The sequence below is a fragment of the Phytophthora parasitica genome, assembly GCF_000247585.1.
Source record: "Phytophthora parasitica INRA-310 unplaced genomic scaffold supercont2.1, whole genome shotgun sequence".
Taxonomy (NCBI): domain Eukaryota; phylum Oomycota; class Peronosporomycetes; order Peronosporales; family Peronosporaceae; genus Phytophthora; species Phytophthora nicotianae.
This window is the reverse complement of record NW_008634126.1, coordinates 3,422,292-3,438,767: the sequence shown is the minus strand read 5'-3', so window position 1 is coordinate 3,438,767 and position 16,476 is coordinate 3,422,292. Positions and strand designations below refer to the sequence as shown.

At 50.7% G+C, this 16,476-nt stretch overlaps 8 protein-coding genes across 8 annotated transcripts; 4 read left to right on the top strand and 4 right to left on the bottom strand.

Moving 5' to 3' along the window:
- Nucleotides 1–13: 13 nt before the first annotated feature.
- On the bottom strand, nucleotides 14–1,290 carry PPTG_00939 (hypothetical protein; the record flags this gene model as incomplete). Its single annotated transcript, XM_008892515.1, has 6 exons — nucleotides 14–97; nucleotides 240–523; nucleotides 598–769; nucleotides 842–1,008; nucleotides 1,093–1,133; nucleotides 1,268–1,290. The coding sequence occupies 6 exons, from the start codon at nucleotides 1,288–1,290 to the stop codon at nucleotides 14–16; spliced, it is 771 nt and encodes a 256-aa protein (XP_008890763.1).
- A 1,513-nt stretch (nucleotides 1,291–2,803) lies between these two features.
- PPTG_00938 (hypothetical protein) lies at nucleotides 2,804–4,662 on the top strand (the record flags this gene model as incomplete). Its single annotated transcript, XM_008892514.1, has 4 exons — nucleotides 2,804–3,088; nucleotides 3,159–3,454; nucleotides 3,522–4,046; nucleotides 4,116–4,662. The coding sequence occupies 4 exons, from the start codon at nucleotides 2,804–2,806 to the stop codon at nucleotides 4,660–4,662; spliced, it is 1,653 nt and encodes a 550-aa protein (XP_008890762.1).
- Nucleotides 4,663–5,016: 354 nt separating this feature from the next.
- Nucleotides 5,017–5,749, top strand: PPTG_00937 (hypothetical protein; the record flags this gene model as incomplete). Its single annotated transcript, XM_008892513.1, has 5 exons — nucleotides 5,017–5,142; nucleotides 5,208–5,268; nucleotides 5,335–5,462; nucleotides 5,550–5,636; nucleotides 5,702–5,749. The coding sequence occupies 5 exons, from the start codon at nucleotides 5,017–5,019 to the stop codon at nucleotides 5,747–5,749; spliced, it is 450 nt and encodes a 149-aa protein (XP_008890761.1).
- A 390-nt stretch (nucleotides 5,750–6,139) lies between these two features.
- On the top strand, nucleotides 6,140–7,921 carry PPTG_00936 (hypothetical protein; the record flags this gene model as incomplete). Its single annotated transcript, XM_008892512.1, has 2 exons — nucleotides 6,140–7,693; nucleotides 7,766–7,921. 2 exons carry the CDS (start codon nucleotides 6,140–6,142, stop codon nucleotides 7,919–7,921), a joined length of 1,710 nt encoding a protein of 569 aa, XP_008890760.1.
- Nucleotides 7,922–8,080: 159 nt separating this feature from the next.
- PPTG_00935 (hypothetical protein) lies at nucleotides 8,081–8,764 on the top strand (the record flags this gene model as incomplete). Its single annotated transcript, XM_008892511.1, has 1 exon — nucleotides 8,081–8,764. One exon carries the CDS (start codon nucleotides 8,081–8,083, stop codon nucleotides 8,762–8,764), a length of 684 nt encoding a protein of 227 aa, XP_008890759.1.
- A 99-nt stretch (nucleotides 8,765–8,863) lies between these two features.
- Nucleotides 8,864–9,917, bottom strand: PPTG_00934 (hypothetical protein; the record flags this gene model as incomplete). Its single annotated transcript, XM_008892510.1, has 3 exons — nucleotides 8,864–9,545; nucleotides 9,626–9,726; nucleotides 9,807–9,917. 3 exons carry the CDS (start codon nucleotides 9,915–9,917, stop codon nucleotides 8,864–8,866), a joined length of 894 nt encoding a protein of 297 aa, XP_008890758.1.
- A 156-nt stretch (nucleotides 9,918–10,073) lies between these two features.
- Nucleotides 10,074–12,695, bottom strand: PPTG_00933 (hypothetical protein; the record flags this gene model as incomplete). The annotated part of the gene is made up of 1 exon (XM_008892509.1): nucleotides 10,074–12,695. One exon carries the CDS (start codon nucleotides 12,693–12,695, stop codon nucleotides 10,074–10,076), a length of 2,622 nt encoding a protein of 873 aa, XP_008890757.1.
- Nucleotides 12,696–12,763: 68 nt separating this feature from the next.
- Nucleotides 12,764–15,770, bottom strand: PPTG_00932 (hypothetical protein; the record flags this gene model as incomplete). Its single annotated transcript, XM_008892508.1, has 1 exon — nucleotides 12,764–15,770. The coding sequence occupies one exon, from the start codon at nucleotides 15,768–15,770 to the stop codon at nucleotides 12,828–12,830; it is 2,943 nt and encodes a 980-aa protein (XP_008890756.1). The 3' UTR covers nucleotides 12,764–12,827.
- Between the last annotated feature and the right edge of the window lie 706 nt (nucleotides 15,771–16,476).

The window sequence follows — 16,476 nt, the reverse complement described above, 5'->3', positions numbered from 1 at the left end:
GGGCGAGGCGACGTCACTGAAGACGAAGGAAGCATGGCATTGGAGCTCGAGGTCTTTGGCAACCCCCGGCCGCCATAGCGAACGGCAGCAGCGTAACCTCCCAACATGCCATTCGGCATGAGATTAGCCGAAGCCGAAGTTGTGCGACTCAACTTCTCAGATCCCATCGCAGCAGCGAGGCCACTAGTGGATGATACACTGCCAGAAAGCGATACTGGAGGCGTTGTTGCCGTGCTCACATCGTCCAGACTCCCCACGGAGCCAGGCCCAGAGGGACCGCTGAATGAGTTCCCACGAGACGAGACCGACCGAGGAGGAGGCACATCTGTACGCGGAACGGCGCGCTTCACCTCGACGGACTTACCATCGATCACGTGGTTCTTGTCCTGCAGCACCAGCTCAACACTGGCTTCACTCTCGAAAATGACAAAACCAAAGCCACGCGACTTGTTCGTCTCGCGGTTGAACATGACTTCAGCCGACACCACCTTGCCATACTGCATAAAATACTTTTTAAAGTCCGCTGCAGAACAAATCACGCCAATGCAAGGTTAGCAAATGCTTGTGATCATCGTACAATATATGGGGGAGACGCACCATCTTTGGTTTCATAATGTAAGCCGCCCACGAAGATTTTTTTCGTGGCGCCGACTGTACTATTGGCGCTGATGCTGGATATTGAACTGCTACCATTGCCACGACTTGACGACGAGCCACTCCCGATGTCGCGCATGCTCTCTGCGCGAGGAACAGCCCGCTTAGCTTCAACCTAAATAGCAGAAGATCGAGTCAGTGAGTTAAACCTGCTCAGGCATGAAAGAATACACAAACCATCACGTACTCTACGGCTGTCTAGGATGTGGTTGGGTTGTGCCAGCGCTCTATCAACACAGGAAGGGTCCGCATATGTAATAAAGCCGAAGCCTCGTGATCGTCTAGAAATCGGGTCCTTCATCACCACGGCGTCGGTCACTGTACCGTACGCGCCGAAGTATGACCGGAGCTTCTCTGAAAAGCATCAGCCAATAGAACACATACGAAGCATTAGAGCATTAGACCCATTGTCTCCTCTCCTTTAGCTGCGTAACTTACCATCGGTCGTCTCGTATGAGAGCCCCCCGATGAATATTTTTCTGAATACACAAACATCGAACACGTGGTCAGTCACTAAGCCCCCTCCTTCTCCCATCGCATTGCTCCATCAGCCACGCTTAGACTGGAGCAGCCTAGATCTTCATCACCACTGTCTGTAGCATGCTTTACTCACCCTAACTTGGTTGTGTCTGCCATCCTCGAGTCGCCTACTGCGCTAAGGGGGGAACCAAGTTCACGTCGGAGAAGTCGGAGAAGACGTACAGGAGCGAGCGCACCTGGTTGTCTCCGTGTGCGGTGCTAGACGCCTTCGCTGTCTTGCTGCGCGGTCTGTAGTTGAAGCCGGAGCAGGTCAGAAGCTTAAGGAATCCTCTCGAATCTCCCTCTCTGACGTGCGCAGATCAGCGGCTATGACGGCGTACCGAGGCGGAGATTAACGTGAGTGCTGGTGCGAGTGTCTGCCTTCACTATGCGGCCTGTTGCGGATGTGGGCGACCGGGTAGTGCCGAGAAGGAGACGCGTGCTGTGCTGCTGTCTTGCGCTGCAAAGCTTCTCGCGTTTTGGATGTCGTTCGGTCGGCGTGTTGGTTTTTGTTTCAGTGCCGGGTCGCTAATGCTACTTTTGTGTTTACGCATCGGAATGTTGGAGTAGAGGAGGCATATGAGTGGTCATTTTTCGTGATATTGTGCTCGGATTGGACAGAAGTTCGTTTGACTTTCAAGTTTCAGGCTTGATAGTTCTGAATTGCCAGGTGTCCGACCTTTGAGGACTAACTAAATGCATTGATCGGGGCACGAGGCGCTAACTGGTTGTAGCCTCCATGGTCACCATGTAAACTTCGTAACTGAGTAAGCTCTATCCTGTCGCCGCTGCTGTGAATCTCGCGACCAGGCTCAAGTGCGCTGAGAAAAATTACTTGAAGTTACTATGGCCTCTCCATGCCACCGTCGTGAGTGAGCCTTCGATACCCTATTCGCGCCACGTACGAACTTCACTCACTCAGTCTCAGACAACAGAGGCTCTGAGTCAGAGGATCGGCTCGATGTGTCTGTGGACGATGGTGACTACGTTCGCGTACAAGCAGACACACTCTCTATCCAAAGCCTTTACTGAACTAGAGGAAAGCAACAAATTGAGCTGAACTATGGGAAAACTCGTTGTGCAGTTATGTGATTCACATGCCAACTCTCGCCTTCGGATTTTTGAGGTACTTCAATACATTCGATCTGACCCGAATCAAGCGGCCAGAAAGAATGCCACTGAAATTGCGTTTGTCGATGATCAAAGTCATACAGTTGTATCCGGCTCGAGGTTGTCGGGCAACATTGTCTTATAGCGATGGTCGAGGTCTTTAGTGTAACCCTGTGTAACCTTGTTTCCAGGTTCCAGTTTTCTAGTTGAGTGTTATGGGACATGAGAGATCTGATTGGCTAGGATGGCTTTCAGACGAAAAAAAACCATTAAAAAATTATGGGTTTTTTTCGTCTGAATGCCATCCTAGCCAATCAACATGCGTCACGACGAGTTTTTGGAACTATGTTCAATCCAACCAAGGTAATATTATTACGACCCAAAATCGGACTATTTTCAGCTGGATCCGAATAACCCAAATAAACCTTGCCGTTGGGTTAACTTGGCCCCAGCTACCAGTCTACCGGTACTTCGAAGTAAAAAGGTGGCACAGCCGCACAAATTGCCGAATCCGTTCGCCATGCTCCTGCGCCGCTCCGTAACGGCAGCCTCGCGCCCTGCGCGCTCCCTATTGCGTGCTGCCAATGCCTTCAGCACTGAGGCTCCAGCCGAGAACAGGCCGCTGACTGACACGCTGCGCGAGTTGCGCGCCAGCGAGCACTTTGATCTCATCGTCATCGGCAGCGGACCCGCAGGCCAGAAATGCGCCATCGACAGTGCCAAGCACGGCAAGTCCGTGGCCATTATCGACAAGCGCGATATGCTGGGCGGAGTGTGCGTGCATACGGGCACGGTGCCCTCAAAGGTGCGGCTTTGACTTCCGAAGTAGCAATTTGAAGATTCGATTTAACTTATAACCACGTAATACTTCACAGACTTTCCGTGAGGCGGCGCTGCACTTGACAGGCTACCGCCACAAGGCCTTTTACAATGGACAAGCGGGTCCTAGCAAGCGCTTCGGCGTCGAGGACATTTTGCAGCGCGTTAGGAAGGTGGAGAACGCCGAGACGGACATCACCCGCCACCAGCTGCTGCGTAATGGCGTGCAGCTCATTAACGGTACAGCTAGATTCTTGCCCGGCAGCAAGAATATGGTCGCAGTTCTGTCCAACGAGTCGTACGAGACGGCTACGGACGCTAAGCGCCACTCCAGCGCTGATATCTGCAAGCGGTACGGCACGGTTTAAGGAATTTAATACTGAGCGTCGCGCTAATACGTTGATCATTTTGTGTTACAGTGTGTTAACGGCTGACAAGTTCTTGGTGTGCGTGGGCACGCGGCCGGCGCGTCGTCCTGACATCCCGTTTGATGGCGAGACGATCTTCGACAGTGACGAGCTGCTGTGGGGCAAAGTAAAGAGTGTGCCGCGCCGCCTGATCATTGTGGGCGCCGGTGTGGTCGGCATGGAGTACGCGTCGATGATGACGATTATTCCAGGCACGGACGTGACGGTGATTGACGGACGTCAGGAGATTCTCAACATGGCAGACAAGCAGGTGTCCGAGGCGCTGTGTTACTCCATGACTCAGACAGGAACACGATTCCTCACTGGCGAGACCATTAAGAGCGTGGAGAAGTCTCCTAAGGGCGAAGTTTTCGTGCATCTGGAGAGTGGCAAGACGGTCGTGGGCGACGGACTGCTGTACACCGTCGGACGTCAGGGTAACGTGGAAGGCTTGAACCTGGAGGCTGTGGGTCTATCGCCGGACAAACGCGGACGTATTAAGGTGGATAACAACTTCCAGACTGCGGTGCCTCATATGTACGTACGCGTTATGGCTTACACTGGATGACACAACATAAGAACTTAACCTGTGCGCTTATTCTGTAGTTATGCTGCAGGTGACATCATTGGTTTCCCGGGCCTTGCATCGACTTCGATGGAGCAGGGACGTCTTGCTTCGGTGCATATGCGCACGTCCAAGCCTCTGAACGACCTGGAACTCTCCGACGACAAGAAGATGGATGACCCGGACCGTGTACGCACCCGTATGCGTTCAGGCGAGGTGTTCCCGTTCGGTATTTACACTGTGCCGGAGATCTCGATGGTGGGCAAGAACGAGCAGCAGCTGACGAAGGAGCAGGTGCCGTATGAGGTTGGTGTGGCTCGTTATGAAGAGCTGGCCAGAGGTCAGATGCTTGGCGGTGTGCCTGGCTTCCTCAAGATTATCTTCTGCCCAGACACGCTCAAGATCTTTGGCGTTCATGCTATTGGTGAGGGCGCCACGGAGATTATTCACATTGGCCAGGTGGTCATGTCCACTGGCGGCACGCTTGAATACTTCCGCAATGCTGTGTTCAACTACCCGACACTGGCCGAAGCCTACCGCGTTGCAGCACTCAACGGTCTCCGCAAGATCGATCGTCTGCGCGAGTAATTTTCTTGGCAGTGCTGAGGGAAATTTCAACAAGAAAAAAAAGTAGAAGTGAGCTTGCAATGCCATGAATGGGCCTACGAGGACGGATAGACATTCAGGTTACCAAATGAGTACAGGAAAAAAAAGATAGGAATGAAGAGACGCAAAGTTTTCATTTCAGCATGGGGATAGTGAACAGCTTGTGGTCGTCAGGAGAGACGTGTGACTTGAGTGAAGAACAGGTCGAGGAGATCCATATGATCACCTCACGTAAGAAAGATCAGAGCAGAGTCCTATGATCTATAGTATGACGTTGTTGTTGTGCTCGTAGTTCCTCCGAAAGAGATTCATCGCATTCGACGGAAGTATCAGACGATGGTGAAGAGTGAAGATATGACGAGGGACGAATTCTATGCGCTGCCAGCGATTGCAGTGAACCCGTTGCGAGATCAATTGTTCAAGTCATTGGAGCTTACAGCAACACAGGCGATCACATTTGCTGTAAGCACGAGCTACACATGCTTAGATCAAGATCACCAGGTGCTGATTTCGAGCGCTTGTTGCAGGAATTTGCCAAGTTCGTACAGATATTCAGCTACAGTAGCTCACAAGATACCAAACTCAAAGGTGTGTGCTCCTCCAGTCCACGCACATGCAAGAGATGCCCTCATTGACCTGTTGCTATTGATGCAGAAGCATTCAAGCTCCACGATTTCGATGGCGATGGCAAGATCTCACGTGACGATCTTCGAGCGTACTGCGCTCTCGTGTTCCCAAAAATCCTCGAAAGCGACAGCGACGCCATTCGTTCTCAACAGGAGGTAACTACCCCAAGCATTCCAGTCCATATCAGGAAGAGAAAAAAAAAAATCTATCGCTAACGAAATTCTGGTTTGCTGAAAACCTAGGTCATGGAAACGTTGATCGAGCACGTCATGGATGAAGCCTCTTCGGCTCCGTCCCGCGATTTTCTCATCTACGATGACTTTGTCAAGGTACGCTTCAACAACTATTGCTACTGGGTGGAAGATCTCTATTGACATTGTCACTTCAATTGCAGGTGATCCAGTCGACAGATTTCGAGAGTAGGCTGATCGTCCCGTTCTAACGACGATACAATCGTCAATACATCGCCGCGTCGCATTCACGAAGCAATCATCTTCTCCATCGAAACCGATACGGGATGCAGTCATCGATGCTCTCCAGGCAACACTAGCTCCCAATAGTTTCATGCGACTTTAGTAGTGAACATCTTTAGTAAATCCACCACTTCGAGCTGTAGCCATTAAAGCGACCGTTTTCGCCTATTGCAGCTGTGGAAAATCCACACAAGGGTAGTAGATCCTTACAAATATCAAGTCAAATCGGTGGATAGGGGAATGCCCATACATTCTTTACGGAACTGTCTTTCAGTGTGAGATCGAACGGAGCTTTGCCATCATAACGAGCAAGGCAGTTGCCTGAGACCGAGCGTCTACCAGACCCCCACAGACTTTGGATGGCACAGGTGCGCGGCGAGGAAGGCGCTATGCCCACGGACAACACAGCGCTGCTGGCCGGCGGCAACTACGACAAGCTCACGACACCTAATGGTGGGGACACACCAGCACCAGGTCGCCAATCGGCGTCTCAACCTCCGCCTAATGAACAGAGCGAACAGGAACCCACAGCGCCGCAGGGCGAAGGCTACGATGACCTCATGCACGGTATCAACTCTTTCTGGGCCATCGTGTTCCCCGTGTGCGTGACGATGATCGTAGCCAGTCTCGTAGTCGTCAACTACCGAAGCGACAGCATCGAGGCGTCCATGTCGTCGTACCTCGTATATGGAGACTCTAATTCCAGCTCTAGTAGTGGAGGCTCCGGTATCGGCGAGTCTCTAGTAAACGCTCTAGTGATCATTGGAGCCATCGCGGTGCTTACGTTCGGTATGGCGCTGCTGTACAAGTACAACTGCATGAAGTTCCTGAGTGGCTACATCATGTTCGCATCTACCGCCATTCTAAGCTTCGTCGGGGGTCAATTAGTGGATGAGATCGTGAACGATCAGTTCGGTTGGGCCGTAGATTGGCCCACGTTTCTCTTCGTGATGATCAATTTTGGTTTTGTGGGAGTCATCTCCATTTTCTACCAGAAAGGAACACCCAAATTTGTGCAAAATGGGTACTTGGTTATGGTGAGCGTCATCCTGGCCTGGCAATTCTCCATGTGGCCTGAATGGACGACCTTCACGTTCTGCGTCATGTTCGCGTGCTACGATCTGTGTGCAGTTTTGACTCCGTGTGGCCCACTCAAGTACCTCATTGGACTTATCCAGGAGAAACAAGCACCATTGCCTGGTCTACTTTACGAAGCGGACGTTCGTGACGGTGTATCACACAATCACCACAGACAGCAACAGCAGCGTCAACAACAGGAACAGGAACAGCGTCGTCCTAAGAACACGCCGACCGACGAGGTTACCGCAACTGAACGTCAGTCGTCGTCTGCTACTTCGCAGTCGTCGAGTACCAGCAACCACAACAACGGTACTACTCCCGTGACGAACAGTACTCGTGTTCCGCCTCCTGTGCCAGTGGTAGCCCCTGTTCCGATCCCGGTGCCTCAACCCACGACAGGCCGCACAGACTCGTCTCCGATCCCAGTCATGTCTTCTTCCAGTCGACCTCGAAATGTGGCCGAGTCTAACTTTACTACGTACGAGTGTGAGACGATGGAAGCGCTTGTGGCTCTGCTGACAGAATTCTACGAGACTTTTAGTCCTGAGGACACGTGGAAAGCTCCACAAGTGGCGGAAAAATTCTTCCCGACGCAAGATCGATTGTGGCTCTTGATCTTCCACAAGTATTACGTCTGCTCGTGCTCGATGGACATGCCCTGCCCCGTACAGGCACGACGTGACCGTCGCCAACGCCAACGTGAGGAGGAAGGCGAGGACGACAAGACCATCAAACTGGGTCTGGGTGACTTCATCTTCTACAGTGTGCTGGTCGGTCGTGCCGCTATTAAGGACTTTTCAACCTTCGCGGTTACCTTCGTATGCATCGTGATGGTAAGCTCGGTCAACATGTCGTTTACTCAAAGAGGGTATTTCTAACCACTGTTGTTTTGTTTTGCTGAACAGGGTCTTGGGGGAACACTGTTCCTGCTGGCTGTGCTGCACAAGGCGTTGCCAGCGTTGCCCATCTCAATTTTCTTAGCCACGATTTTCTACTTCCTGACCGACTACATCTTCATCGACTTTTGTAGTTTCATGATGGCGTTCCCAGCCGCAGTGTAGATGGAAATGTAGTGGAAAAAAATCAAACCAATAAACAATTCTTCATGTTTTGACGTTATCAGTGAGCCTATCTTGCCAGCACGACAAAAATTTTTTTTAATGTACATCATTGATTTTTTAACTTACAAGCAGGCTTTTCGTCCTCAACGTGAACAGTCGATGGTGACGATAGAAGAGGTACTGGAGGACAAATTGGTGAAGGCGTGTGAAGAAGGAAACGTGGAGGTGTGTCAATCGAGTGTGGTGGATCTGCAGAGTCGATACGGAGTAGCAACGGAGGCTGTTCAAGAGCTTCTTGGGTATGCTTTCTCTTGTGCTGCTGCGCACAATCAGATCGAGATCATGAAGCTGCTTTTGTATCCGTCGGACAAAACAAACGGTAACGCAATGACTCTGTCTGAAGAGGTTCACGAGTGCTTGCTGTATGGAATGTGTCGCTGGGAGAAGTATTTCCCGAGAAGAAAGAGGTTCCAGTGTTGTTTTGCATTGCGGTATCTAGCCTACGCAGCAGTGATTTGTGTTGAGCAGAACGCACTACAGGCGCTGGAATTTCTGGTTCAGCACCAGACACCACCAATGCCTTCGTTACTGGTGGACACAGATGTGGTGCGCTGCTTCCGCTATGCATTGGAGCTTGGGGGTGACTTTAATGCTCCAGCACCTCAAGCCTACCGACCGATGCTTATGCTGCTTTTGTATAATTATCCGACATTGCTACTCCCGCACGTGGATGGAACGTATGAAGTGGATGCATCCCTTGTTGGTGCCACCAGAAAACATATCGAGTCACTGCGATCCAGCTTACATTACGAGTACGTCACGAACCCACAGCTACAGAAGTAGAAACACTTTTTTTTTTAACAGAAATCTGTTGAATGCAGTGTAACACAATTACGATAGAATAATGCAACGAAGCCTAACGCAGGCGTAACTATGCATGGGCTACTTCTTGAGAGCGGCCTCGAAAAGCACGATGACGGCGCTCATGTTGTCGCGACTGCCCTTGGACAGACACTCGTCCAGTAGCATCTCGGAAATGTCCTTGGGGTTCTTGACGCCGTTTTTGAGTTTGCTGCGAATAAATTTGCGCAGCTGGTCGTTGCTCATGACGTCGTAAATACCATCGCAGCACAGCACGAGGAACTCGTCCGCTGGATCACGACGCTGGACGCGCACACAAGGCTCCGACGTCACGAGCTGCTGGTGGGGCTTTAAGTCGGCATTGCGCTTGAACCACAAGTCGCCAAAGCTACGCGAGACAGCCACACCACCACACACGCGGCCACGGAACACCGTGCCGCCCGCAGCCATGATGCGCTGCTTCTCGAACTCCAAGTCTGGCTTGTGATCCACAGACAGCTGCAGCACCTCCGCGATCTTGGCGTTGCTCATAATGCAGCGAGAATCGCCCACATTGGCGCAGACAATATCTCTCGGTGTAATGATGGCAAACAGGCCTGTAGAGCCAACCTCGTCACAGGACGTAGCATACTCTGGATCTTCCTTTAGCATCTCGTCTGCTGCCATGAAACCTTCACACAGAGCCACAGCTAGAGATTCCGGCGACTTGTGGTCCTTCTTAAAGGCTCCGGTTGCAGTGATAGCCCCAACGATCTTCTCCGCACTGTAAAATAATTAATAATTATAAAAAAAACTAGTCAGAACTGTTAAAATGTATTACAATGCAGTCGTAACTTCACGTACATGTACGTCGAGACGGATGGGCCACCGTGGCCGTCGAATACAGCGACGCAGGTAGTATCCGGTACGGCCGGATGCATTGGGATCTGCACAATGTCCACGTCCTGACAGATAATAAAACAATAAATAAAGTGTCAATGAACGGATTCCTATTCGTTGATCATCAAGTTATAAAGCGTCTCACCTCCATAGTGTCACGCCATCCTTGCATGCTGGACTTGCCGATGGACATGCCGGGCGCGGACACGCTCTCCGACGTCTTGGTCGTGATGGGTTCAGCCAGGAAGCGGGACATCTCGACGCCTCTGGAACTTCTTGTAAAATGCGAAATCGAGTGAACAAAATTTTGTTAACTTGTGTAAACTTTGTGTACTCTGGCTTTGGGTTCACTGACTGCTGTTGAAGCTATTGGCAACATCCTCGTCCTCAATTACCAGGATGCATGGACAACTCACACTACCTTCATAGAGGCTGCATCATTTCGACTAGCCTCAGTTTCTAGCTTCTCGTTCAACGCCATCAACGCTGGGAACTGCTGGGCATGTAGAGACCCTTCTAACGCGAAGTCGGCGAGTAGCACTCGTGCAGTGTCCATTTCACTTCGACAGAGTGCCAAGTCGCTAGTGCTGCCTCTAATGGCACTAGGAGCGCAGGAAAATATACTAGCGAATCCGCCAGCGAAGCACTCGAGCAGTTTAAAGCGGTTCTCAGTCAGAGCCCAAGCCTCTTCGAACGGCGTATCCTCGTTGCAGTTTCCAAGTGCTGCACTAAGCACCGACTCACGCACAGCGCCACGACGCAGACCTTGAAACTCTTGGCTCATCATGTCCATATCCTCTTCGGACAAGAAACCGCGCACCATGGGGCCATATGTCTGTAATAGAGACGTAAACTCACGTTCACTAAGCTGTGCCAACTCATGTGGCAGCGTCGGTGGCAGGAACTCCGTCAGCTTCGGGGTGTTTGGTCCTCTGTTCGAGGAACTAGGACTCTGCTCATCACCTAGAGCAATGCTGAGCTCCAGTAGCGACTCGATCATGTTCACGCCACAAAGTGCCAGGTTTTCTGCGACCAGGTCAACAATGGGGGCTTCGACGCTGTTGATGATCTCGATTGATGCTACATCGTTCTCCTTGATAAACGCCACCATGTTTGGTTTGCTCAATGCAAATCGACCCTTGCGTGACTTGAACATTTTGCTGCTGGTCAGATCAGCAGGCAAGAGCGAGTCGTTTAAGGGACCAAGAGCATGGAAAGCAGTAGCGCATTCCGTAGACAACCCAGCAACCGCTGCAATCTGATCAGCAATAGTGGCGTGGTTACGCAAAAGTTTGTCGAATGTTGCGTTGGCACGAGTAGCGACCCAGTCCACTGCTGCGAAAAACAGCCACCAAGAGCTATCCGGAGCGCTCGGAGGTTTCTCGGTGTCGAGGTGATGGCAGATCAACTCGCGATGCGTCGCGATCCAGTTCGTCTCCTTCCCCAGCGCGACCCACTTCTCCTTAGAGCTGATGGAACTACTGGTAGTTCTGGGACACCGAGGAGCGGGTGTCATTCGCGCCAACAGCTCAGGTTGTCGACGAATATAAGCAGATAATTCCTTTAACACCAACAAGAAGCAGCCACCCTGTAGGGACGAGAAGAAGTTCGACACAATGCAGTCTAGTTGATGACAGCCGCTGGATGAGCGGTACACGACAGGAGTTGCTGCTTCTTGTTGCAGACGCGCAATAATATCCAATACTCGAGCAGGCATCTGGGCGTCGCCGTCCGTAGCTATGCCAATAAGTCGCTGTCTCCAGTTCGGCAGCACCACATTCATCACCCGCTCTAGTGTACAGTACATCATCGTTTTGCACTTGCCTTCAAACGCTGGGATAGAAATAAGATGAACGTTGTGCATGGCGCCCCCGCCATACACCTTCACGCGGAACTCCAGATACGATCGCACCGGTGCGTGTTCCATGCACGCTCGAAGCACCAGCGAAAAGGCCCAGCAGCTACGCAGCAGTCGTGATGTGACACTCAAGTTCGCAGCGATGACCAGACGTACAAGCTCCGCTGTCTGTTCCTCGCTGTACTCTGGACTTGTGTTCTGTGCACCTTGAACCTGCTTGTCCGCGGTAGCTCCAGCGTTATCATACTGTGATCTTTTGGTATTGACAACATCACGAAGCAAAACCGAGGCGTGTGACCGAAATGACCGCAACGCACTGGAAATTTGTCTAAATGACAACCCCGCCGCCGCCAGTTCCACTAGGCAGTCAATTTGTGACCGTGAGTACACTACAACACGGTATAGGGGATCGATCACCGTCCCTACTAAATTGCATGACTGGAAGGTGTTGCTCGGGGGACTCCATTTAGCCACCGTTGTCGATGTCGGTTCGTGCACATGTTCCATTAGGCGGTGGCTCTGCTTCTCAATAGTGTTCTCCACAGTCGGCTCGGTGGCCCCAATAGCCAACACAGCCACCAACTCTACAATAGCTGGGGCTATATCAAAGCACCGCTGTCTTTCTTCCCGTGTGGGCTCTAGTGCCCAAACTTCGCCGGGTGCCAACTCCACCTTGAGTTTCTGGGTCGGGTTTACAGCCGGCACTTGTGTCTCTGAGGTAGATCTCTCAGGTAACGGGAAGAAAGTTTTCTTCTCGTCTTCCGAGCAGGCCTGGTACCTCTTCCACGTCTCGCAGTGCGACAGTTCGTGGTGCTGTTGGTACTGGTCTGTCCGAAATGAATTCCGGAAGTACTTGATGTTCTTTGTGGAGCGACGCTGCTTGTCTGGCCGCTGTTCACGACCGAAATGCTGACAGAAGCGACAGACGACGAGCGTCACCTCACCCGTGGCTTCGTCTCGAGCTACTGGTGCTAATCCGAACTTGAGCTCATGTGACTTGAGGAACCGCAGGAAACGCTTGCGATTCAGCGGCTTCTGTGCTGGAGCAGCGGGATCAGCAGTATTGCCGTCTGTGCGTCGCTTCTTGGGGTCCAGTCCGACTGCGGCTTGCGTGGAGGCTGGTCGACGGGCCCCTGCAGGCTGAGGTTGAGCAGGACGCGACGATGGTTGCACCATAACGGGAATGAGCAAGTTGTGTACTGGACATCAATGATTTCTAACGAGATAGAAATGTAGTTTTTTTTCTTCTAAATTGTTAGTTCATTTTTGTGTTAAAGCGTACTTCAATGTTACCTTTGAACGTATTGACTATAACGTATGGAGAAGGTCTAATTGCCCCAGTGCTGCGATGGTATAAGCTTGTCTCGTGCCGTCTGAGGAATTTTGGAGTAAGCAGAAGCGACCGTCGATTTTACGACCTTGTCGCCATTGACAACCTATACTTGGTTCAAGATCTGGTGGAGCTTCGTTTTCAGGTGTTTCTTTTCCTTTCGGACTGTGAGTCTTTGGGCCTTCAAGGCTTTCGTCTAAGTTAGCTTCGTCCTGGTTGGCGTACGAGGCGAAACTCGAGTTTGTGTCGTCTTGCTCTTTCTCCTCCTCCACGTCGTATTCATCCCGAGCTTCTTCCAATTCTTTGCTGTCATAGCCATCACTGGCAACTTCTTCACCACCCTCGCTGATGTTTTCCTCATCCCAATTCGTTCGAAGAAGTGAAAATTCCCGTGTGTGCTCTTCAGGCGGTGCGGTTTCGTCCGATTGCCTTTCAGGTTCTTCGCTGTTCACCGCTGAATGTGGATGTTCTAACGCGGGGAACACAATCACTTCTTGGCCAAACAAGTCTACATCAAGCTGAAGATGAGTCAGTAATTGTCGAGCAAAAGTATGCTGCTCATTGATATCTTCGCCAGTATGGACGTTGGATTTCGTCTTGAGTCGCTCTAACAAAAAGCTGGTAGTCGCCGGTGCAAGCCTTCGGCTGGAGGAATGACCCGAGTTCGAATTGAAGACGCTGACGATAAGGTCACTATTGGCGTCCTGGATGAACCTCCGCCTCGAATGATGAGGCCACGTATCTCGGTTAATGTCGTTCCCGACTGTATCGAGTGCAACCTCGGCCAAAAGATAACAATTTCTCCAGATTAGGCCAGACTGTGTCAAGAGAGTAGTGCGTATGGGTGACGTGAATAACTGAGAGGTAGAGTGTGGTAGTTGTTGTCTTGATCGTTTCTTCTCAAGTGCACTTGTGCCCACTGGTCGACTACAACAAGGTTGTAGTAACGTGTTGACATGCGAATTCACAATTAGCTCGTTCGTTAACGTGCTGACATCGTAGCGATCGGGAACTGATATGATGTGTAGATGCTGAATGGCGGCAACAACCATTCGTTCCAAACTCACTATGTGCTGTTGATTCCGCCACGAATCCAATAGAATAGTGTCATAAAGTTCATTCACACTTGCTTCAACGCTGAGAATCGGAGCAATGGACTGATATGACATAGTGTCCACGATCTGGAAGCAAACCGTAAGGCCCGTTGTGTCCATTCCCCCATCGATTCTTGGTGCATTCACCGGTACTTTGCCGGGAAAAGTTTTAGGAGGACACGTCGACGCAAATATGTGCGCTCTTCGCTTTCTACCGACAAGATGAAAGACCGAATTGTTTGGGTTTATAACCTCGTCACTCTCGATCTCGACTATTTGATGCAAGCAAAACGCTACAAGTCCGGGCAACGCATCGAATCGCATTGCTTGATCGCTTTTAGTGTCTACATTTGGCGATAGGAATACCATTTCACCTTGGTCAGCGCCAAGTAAGGCGAAATTAATGTGGTCGCATATATTGCGAGCAATTTCTTGCATGGATAAATTGGTCCCTGCCGCGGCTGCCGTCGTCGCTGCTAAAGTTGATGAACTGCTTTTGTCTAGCAATTCATGTGTCATTCCCTTAGTGATAATCAATTTATACTCGCACTGCAGTTCTCGATGGTACGCGAAGACGTCAAAGCCGTAAGGATTGGTCACACTGTCTCCACAGAACACAGTCAACACGAGGTATGTTCCACCCACAAAGCGACCAGTTTTCAGCAGTTGATACTTTGCATCACCCGATATTTCATTCCCATGTAAATCTCCGACAAACTTTGTAGATGCAATCGCGGTAGAGCTTCTGTATGGCTTTTGGCCTGATATGCTTTCTGCGAAGTGATGATCAATACCAGGATTGTTAGGACAAGTATTCCGGTCTCTGGGAGATAATAGCACGTTGTTGCTAGTGGTTAAGGTGGAACCGGATGCCCCGGAACTCAAGATACAGTGTGGTGACGAGATTGGAGGTAGAGATGGCTGCTGAGGCATCGCCTTTCGGAGCGATCGGAAACCTGGTGTCATGTTCAGTTGCAACTTCTTCGGAGATGTCGGAATACACTTAATAGGGTGGGCGATTACAGGGATACCCGGTAGAGGTTCCGGACGATTAGTGGTTCTTAAGAAGCTTGAGCGTCTTGGTGGAGGCCCAAAACAACTTCGAATTTCATAACCACTGTTATGATGCTTATTTCCACTTACCAGTGACCTATCTGAGACTGGGAACTCGCTGATTGATGAAAGGTACGAAACATTTTTCTGCCATTCACGTCGAAGTTCATCGTTGCTATAATGTGAGGCGCTTTTCCGTATGCGCTCGAAAACTTCTACGTTGTCGTGTTTAATCTCCTTTAAGCGCCTAGCACGAACCGACCCATTCATGGATTTCGTTTGGGATCTTGCAGGTGGTGCCGCTAATTTGCTGGAGTGAGGTTTAGCTGGAGCAATGCTGCCCAAGCCGGGAACTGGTGCTACTGCTCGGAACTCCTCCATTTTCGCTAATGATCGCTGAAACTCGTCCAACGGTTGATCTTTTTGACTCGAATTGCTACTAGTAGTGTTATCCAAGATCCACGTCTCACTTGTACCCGAGCTATCACCACTTTTACCATCTTTTTGGAGCCCTAGCTCATCCTGCGAGACTTCTTTGGCCGTCGGTGATTCAGCATTCAGCGGTGGCTCACCTTGCACACAGGTTATAGACGAAAAACTGCCCATATTTGATCGTGCTGGTCTCAGGTTAAAAGACGTAGATGATCGCGGCTTGGATACGATACCGTACATGCACGATTTGACACCATCGATCTTTTTCCGATGAAGCTCTTGGGCCTTTTCCACTTCTCGAGCACGGCAGATTTTGCTGCTCGATTTCTCGGCGCGATGCATGTTGGGTCTACGGATCCACCTTTGATGATTGCTCTGGCTAGGGCCGCGTCAGCAGTTCCTGTGCGATTTCATTCACTCAACCCGACAGAACTCCCTACAAATCAAGTGGCAGCGGTTCGTAAAGAAAGCTGTCAATTCCACCTCTCAATCTAGAGCTGGGTCGACGTAAATATCCGTTGAAGACACCCCAGTGCTATTGCCGCCGGCATAAGAATAGCTTCGTCTTAAAAGCAACCCAGCTAACCGTAAGGATAGCATCAAATTTCTAACTCGCTCACTTTTGTAACTGAAGTACTTGCCCAGTCAGAGCTGAGTTCACCTTGGCTGGATCGCCATCAAAATACCTGCCAAGTATAACCTCGTACCGATAATCGGACGCAAATGCATCACTATGTCAGCAGTGTCCTCGTCCAATCCAGGGTGAGCGATAACCTTAGTCCGTCGGGCAGTAAATATTCGTGGTTTGAGTACGCAGCATGAAGATCTATGGAAAAGGTTGGTGCCGACGGCAGCGAAACCAAGTGCTCATGAGACTTAAAGTTCTCCTTTTAACACGGTGTTCAGCTCAAGTTTGACCTCACTCGGGAATGAGACGACCGCGATTGCAGTGGTGGTGAATGCATTCATGAACGACATCATGAATGAGTTGATGGCTTGGAGCCGGCCGACAGTGTAAAAAAGAGAGAGGAAGTGGCTATGCAGCTCG